General features: G+C 40.0%; 1 protein-coding gene across 1 annotated transcript; it reads left to right on the forward strand.

Annotated features, from left to right (window-relative positions):
• Positions 1 to 3,833: 3,833 nt before the first annotated feature.
• On the forward strand, positions 3,834 to 7,022 carry LOC122654231 (plasma membrane ATPase 1-like). Its single transcript, XM_043848219.1, has 6 exons — positions 3,834 to 3,925; positions 4,048 to 4,179; positions 4,341 to 4,475; positions 4,712 to 4,891; positions 5,029 to 5,178; positions 6,972 to 7,022. The coding sequence occupies exons 2-6, from the start codon at positions 4,153 to 4,155 to the stop codon at positions 7,020 to 7,022; spliced, it is 543 nt and encodes a 180-aa protein (XP_043704154.1). The 5' UTR covers positions 3,834 to 3,925; positions 4,048 to 4,152.
• The last annotated feature ends 204 nt before the right edge of the window (positions 7,023 to 7,226 follow it).

Raw genomic sequence — 7,226 nt, forward strand, 5'->3', positions numbered from 1 at the left:
TTAAAACTGTTACAAAAACAAAAAAGGATTAGAAATGGGACCATCCGGCAGAAATCCAAAACTATCATATATGACTCAATATATCAACCCACTGACGACATAAATTAACATCTTCAAAATTAATTGTATTATGGAAAAGAGAGCGCTACTTCTTGAATAGTGCACGACCCCTATGCCCAGACACAGGGTCATACAAAATGACCACTGGGCCTTTAGGAATTTATGCCTTTCTATGGGGGTGTGACAGTCATTCTGCACAACTCTGTGTCTAGGCACAAGGGGCGCATGCTGCGCACAAGCTGATAGTATTCTTTCTCCCTTATATTATTTATGACGAAAAGTAAAAGATTGAAAATCGATTTAGCCCAGCTCAAACCAAACTGAATCGACTAATGGGCACCCTTAGTTCAATAGAATTAGATAGGAGAAAGAGTGAGAGAGTCTGCCTATCCTATGCTATTAGATCATAAATTTTTGGGTGATTGTTCTTTATTTGGGAATGCAGGTTGCGTGTAGACACATGGGGTGGTCATTTTAGTCATTTAGGGGTTGGGGCGGTCATTTCGCCCACCCCCATGTGGCTGGGAGCATCCAGCACCCCGACATAGAGAACATTTGACCTAATTTTTTTTTATTCATTTTTAGAAGAGAGAGAAAGAGATTTGTGAGAAAAATAGTCTATAATAATAAGTTGGAAGAAAAAATTTCCATTATTAAAACTAGTAATACTATAACTAAATATTGGGGAAAGTATTTCTGGTCCAACTGCCTAAATAGACTTAATTGGTTTGTCTAAAAATATATCATGTGCCGCGTTAGATCAGGACTGAATTTTGTAGACAATTAGACCCTTAAATATGCTACTAACAGGAGAAGTTTTAGATTTTTAACCTGCAAAGAGTTGGTCCAATTGCAAAATAGAGCATTGAAAATCAACGATAGTTGGTGAATGCATAATAGTGATCAAAGGACTGTAGGCGGCTAGGCGTGTATTGACGAATCGTTATCCCCTCAAATTCACTGCTTCCTCCAATTCTTTCAATTCGTCACATGGGGGAATAAATAACCACCCTACCCCTGCCCAAAAACACTGTCCAGAGATGGGGTCCACTCCCCCCTATTAGAGGAATTGGACATGCCCGCAAATTGGAGGTAATAATTATTCGTGTATGGACTCGTATGGAGATGCATGCTAAATACATGGGGTAGTATATGGTTGGTAGAATTTGAGTAATGTGAGTACGAAACTTAACAAGTGGCCTATCCAAACTGTCCACAGTCCATGCAAGGATCACAATTATCAAGTCATTTTGCTATGTGATGGAATTAGTTGGACACTAAAATAAGCTTATTCTCGTTGAACTATAAAGTGGGTATGGCACTTTAGATTCTAGAGTCTTAGTTAATGTTCATTATCTCATTTGTGTTCCATAAAAAATGTTGTGAGAATGTGCAAGCTTCATGGATGTATATGATGGTGACATGGCAAAAATGTGTAACCAAATTCATGGCAACATTCAATTGGGAGAAAGAATGTTGTTAGGTTACATAGCTTATGCTAAAGCCCCCATGTCTATCTCTCTCTTCCCTCCTTTGAAATGACATATTTTCCCCCCACTATGGTAGGAGAGAGATAGACATAGGTGACATTAGCATACGCTACATGGTCGAGTAGTGTTCTTTTTCCTTCATCTTTAATTTTCAAAATAATTAAGAATGAAAAATATAAAATCACATTGAGAAAATTTGGATTAGAGAATATAGATACAAACGGATTGGATGTGATCGAATTCAAATATTTCATGACCGAATATGGATACTCCTAAACGCCAAAACATATATGGATGTGAATCAAATTCGGATTTTCGACTATCCTTTCATATCCATAACCAGACATTTATCCACATGCAAATACGATTCTCTCAATTGTTGTAGTATCATGATTCTCATTTCCTAATTCCCTAGAACTTGTTGAATCTTCAAAAAACTTGAAGATCATTAGCTATTTGATTTATAGAATGACGGAGATGGAGTGTTGACCACCACAGATACATAAGTAGAGCAACGGTAATTCATCAATAATATTGCAACGTTAGAAACTAACAATATGATAGTAAAATTTCAGAATATTTATACAGAGGCCAGATGTTCTTTGTGCCTGGGGCAGGCTGCGCCCAGACACATGGGGTAGGCAAAATGACCACCCTACCCCCTGGATGGCAGGCCCATGTGTCTGGGCGTAGACAAGGCATAGAGAACATCAGCCCTTATACAAAATGCCAACAATTTTTAGGTGGGTGGCAAAAACAGTACCGATCATCGAATTTGGTTCGTCTCCAGGGAGCCCAGCACGCCCAGGATGCATCCAGCAGTTGGGATGTGCTGCATACATCCCTAGGCATGCGTCAAGATGTGTGCGACACAGCTCAACCATTGGATGCCTCCTAAACACGCCCTGGGCGCTGGGCTCCCTGGAGCCGATCGTGATCCCCCGATCACTAGTGTTGGCAGCGGAGGAAGGACGTGATGACTTCTAGACAGGCTTACAAGATCAACAGAACAACAGGTGCGTTATGTAATGCCAAAATCCATATTCAATGGAGTTGTTGCTCTAATCCAACTTATCAGTAAACCTGAAAACCAGAGTTGTTCTCTCTTCTGACATCTCAGTGGGTCTCAATCTAGATCCTTACTTGCGCGAAGTTACCATTGTTGAGCATGGCAGCGTAAGCGACATCACTAGAATTGATTTCAGCCTTCCATGACTCTTGGACTTCGGGGTTGGTAAGCACAAGTTGGCCATCTGTTGTAAGCTCAATTTTGGATTTCCTGGGTTCCGGGTTATCACCATCAGAGTAGTAGAACATTGGCTTGGTATTTGGTTGAGCCAGATGCAAAGCAAGAAGAAATCCTTACATTCAAGTCGATTGGCAAGGGAGAGAGAGAGGGAGATATATGCCCAGTATAAGGGGAGGGAGAAAGAGAGATGGAATTTTTCTTTGCAGGAGGAATCAGAAAAGAAAATGTGAGTAAGGGAGTTTGAGTAATAAAGGGGGAATTCTTGGGTAATCTCATAATTTAGTTAAGGGAAATATAAGATTAGATAGGCCCAATTAAATGCAGAGTTACGAGACAGAGAGAGAGAGAGATTCAGTGTGCCTTGGGTCCTTACTGTTAATGCCGTTACCCTCTGTTACTAAATACTTGTACTAACGTTGTTGTTGTTGTTGTTGCCGCCTATCCACTTTTGCTTCTTCTTCTTCCGATGTGGTTTAGCCGACGAATCCTCTTTGAGCTTGACATAGGACCATTGGTGACCGGTGAGTCATTTGATCTTGTTCTTTTTGTTTCTCTTGTTATAGTGGCGGCAAATTTTGATGGTTTCTTTCGGTTTCGGTTCTGAGTTCGGTGTTTCTTTTGGAAGCTGTGTTGAAGGAGGCTGTAGATTTGGTACTTTTTCTGAACTGTTATCTCTTGGTTCCTTTGATTTGATGGTTGGATATTGTGTTTGGATGATATCTTGATGTCTTTGTATTTATTGAGTGCAGGAAAACACACCGTTAGATGAGATTTTTCAGAATTTGGGATGTAGCAGGGATGGTCTCACCACTGAGGCTGCTCAGGACTCGGGAGAGATTAGCCATTTTCACAGCAAGCTTGAGGAGAAAAGGTCCCGTTCTGTCTTTTTTTACACATGCCCTTCTTGTGCTATTTTTTTTTCTAGCAAAAGTTTTTTTTTCCTTGGACTGTATTTGTGATTTTGTTTTGTTTTTCAGGAGAGTAGTAAGTTCTTGATGTTTTTTTTTTTTTTAACTTTTTTTTTATAATAGTTTAGTTCTTGAAGTTCTTAGGGTTTATGTGGAACCCTTTGTCATGGGTTATGGAAGCGGCTGCGATTATGGCTATTGCCCTTGCTAATGGAGGAGTTAGCACTCGTTTTCCCTTTCTGTGCTCTTTATGGGTTGGGGTTTTTAGGGGGTGGGGCTTTGATAGTTCACTTCGTTAGGCTGTTGGAATTCAGGGCATTTTTTTTGGGGGGCTAAGCAGGGAAAACCTCCTGACTGGCAGGACTTGTCATTATCATCACTTTGCTTGTTATAATTGACTATCAGTTTCATCGAGAACAATGCTGGCATCGCTGCTGCTGCTCTCATGGCACGGCTCGCTCCTGAGGCTAAGGTAGTAAATAGAAGTGACATGTTTCTTTGCTAGCAGTTCCACTCTGATCTCGTTCTGTTTTGTGCTGTTGGTTGTGCAGGGTTTCCAGTTTACTGATTTCAATTTTGGGCTAGAGCACACATCTTGTCTCGAAGTTGGTTTACTCTTTATCTAAAATACAGGTCCTTCGAGATGGAAAGTGGAGCAAGGAGGATGCTTCTGTTCTTGTCCCAGGCGGCATAATCAGTTTTAAGCTTGGGGATATAAGTCAAGCAGATACTCGTCTCCTTGACGGAGATGCATTAAGAATTGGTCAGGTGACTAGAAGTAGATTCGTTGTTTTCTTGTCTTCAGAGTCATTAACGAGTGGGTCAAATCAGTCTTGCAGTCTGCCCTGATAGGGGAATCCCTACCCGTGAGTGAAGGCCCAGATGATGGTGCTTATTCTGGTTTGACGGGACTAGAAGTAGAACCATTGTTTTCTTGTCTTCAGCGTCATTACGAATGGATCAAATCAGTCTTCCTTTCAAATCTCGTCCTGTTTCATTTGCAGTCTGCCCTGATAGGGGAATCCCTACCCGTGAGTAAAGGCCCAGGTGATGGTGTTTATTCTGGTTCGACGTGCAAGCAGGGAGAGATTGAGGCTGTGGTCATTGCCACTGCTGTGCATACTTTCTTTGGAAAGGCTGCTCACCTCGCGCACAGTACAAACCAAGTTGGCCATTTCCAAAAGGTAAGCATATGTTAGCTTGCGACTCTATGTAGTTCCCACCAATTACATATGTTAGCATGCGACTCTATGTAGTTCCCACCAACTCGATATACCTATCTATATTGCTGGGTTTGTCAGTCAATATGTCTATTTGTTAGGTTTTGACTGCAATTGGAAACTTCTGCATTTGTTCAATTTCTGTTGGAGTGATAGTGGAGACTATTGTTATGTATCCCATTCAGCACCGGAAGTACCGTCTGGGAATTGATAATCTATACCTTCACAGCCTCTATGATCTTTCCCAACATGTCCATTTAAATCACCCCCTATAATAATCTTTTCTCCTTGACGAAAACCTTGCACTAATCCATCCATGTGTTCCCAAAATTGTAACTTACTACTTTCATCCAACCCTATTTGAGGTGCGTATGGGCTAATTATATTGACAACCTCTTCCTCCAACACAAGCTAGATATAATCGTATCTTCGAGTCTTTTAACATCCACTACATCATTCTTTAAATCTTTAGCCACTACTATGCCCCCTCCATTTCTATTACTTTTATCCCCCGTATACCAAAGTTTAAAGTCGTCCAAACTCTTTAGCTTTTTTACCCTTCCATCCAGTCTCTTGAATACAGGCTATGTTAATCTTTCTTCTCCTCATAACATCTATCAATTCTAGACTCTTACTTGTTAAAGATCCAACGGTCAGATTTTCAGGAACTGAAGAGTCATATAGAGAGTTGGATTCATAGCCGTCCCCTATCTCAGCTGCAAATATCTTGCAAGATGCAAAGTAGCTCTGCCAGTATTTTTCTACTGTCTCATTGCACTTTGTTCCAAGGACTGTCAACAAGATTGAGAGTTGGATTTTGAAATCCAGAAAAACGGAGAAAAATTGATAGCAGGGAACTTGAGGGTCAAAACAGAAAATATTGAACTGGTTGAATCATAAACAATATTGAAAACCTATTAACAGTTCCAAGGACTGTCAACAAGATTGAGAATTGGATTTTGAAATCCAGAAAAGCGGAGAAAATTTGATAGCAGGGAACTTGAGGGTCAAAACAGCAAGCAAATATTGAACTGGTTGAATCATAAACAATAGTGAAAACTCATTAACAGCAATCTGAAATAGATTTGAAATATCAAGACTGAAACCCAGATTTTAGAAGTGTTTTACTACAGGTCGGATACTGAAATTCAATTGAAAAATTGAGAGCAAAACAGAATCTGAATTCAGCAGACAAATTAAATTGACATCAAGTTCCTGCGGAGATTTGCTAAGGATTAATTTAACAATTGAACCTAAAAACAGAAAGTTATTAACAAGAATAGAGATCTCAGATAAGAAAATTGGAGTTTGATCTGACCTGATCGATTGCATTTAGAAGAATATTCAGGAATCCACCTAGACCAATCTGGAATCCCCCAGATCCTTTATAGACTCTAAATCAGAATTCAAATAAGACTCAAAACAGGAAAAGACAAAGAACAAACAGATTAACCAGGACTCTCCAGCCGCAGGCTATGTTTGGAGAATCTCTAACTGACTCAAAGACTTATTCGATAGAAGAAATAAAGACCAAATGAAAAAGGAAACTTCTCCCTATCGCAGAATTAAAAGGGTGGAATTCTAAACTGAATAATAACAGAGGTAGACTTCAAAACAAATCTGGAATTTATAAGAGGTATTCCAGTCTGTCCAAACAACTTAAACAATAAAATAAAGGAAATCAACTTCTAAACACCAGCCCATGATTTGAACCAGAACTGAACCACATGGTTGGTTCTGAACCCGAAAACAGGTTCAAGGTTGGACCAGACCAACTGCAAGTTCTTCACCTGGAATTCTTCCACAAGGCGAGTACTGTATTTTACATCCAGACCATATTGATAGTTGGTTATATATTTGATATTTATTTAGGTAGATATTTTATGGTTCTTCATATTTTGTAGTCATTTAGTTCATCTTTCCTGTGTTTAGGCACCTTGATACTCAAGGGACCAGAGGCCTTGAGCACCAAGGAGTCCATTGTAGTAGCCACATAGGTGATGCCTTGAGAACAATGGTCTAAACCTGAATCACATTTACGCAGATCTTCACGAAAGGAATTGATGCAGATACTGTTGTTCTGATGGCGGCCTGAGCTCCAGGGTTGAAAACCAGGATGCAATAGATGCTTGCTGACCTCAAGGAGGTAATTATCGATTATGGATTTTCTTTGGATATCAATGTTGATCAGTTCTGCTTAGTATTGATGTCTTTGTTTTTATCATCCATAGGAACAGGCTGGCATTCAAGGGGTCCATTTCCTTCCATATAACCTGACAGATAAGCGAACAGCGTTGAC

This window comes from Telopea speciosissima, chromosome 3 (assembly GCF_018873765.1).
Source record: "Telopea speciosissima isolate NSW1024214 ecotype Mountain lineage chromosome 3, Tspe_v1, whole genome shotgun sequence".
NCBI classification, from domain to species: Eukaryota; Viridiplantae; Streptophyta; class Magnoliopsida; order Proteales; family Proteaceae; genus Telopea; species Telopea speciosissima.

What these genes read in the sequence shown, in the direction of transcription:
- LOC122654231 (XM_043848219.1), top strand. Translation starts at nt 4,153, where the DNA reads ATGGCACGGCTCGCTCCTGAGGCTAAG. An exon ending in GGCTCGCTCCTGAGGCTAAG is followed by an intron (nt 4,180 to 4,340) that starts GTAGTAAATAGA and finishes TCTAAAATACAG; the next exon opens with GTCCTTCGAGATGGAAAGTG. An exon ending in AAGTTGGCCATTTCCAAAAG is followed by an intron (nt 4,892 to 5,028) that starts GTAAGCATATGT and finishes TCTATTTGTTAG; the next exon opens with GTTTTGACTGCAATTGGAAA.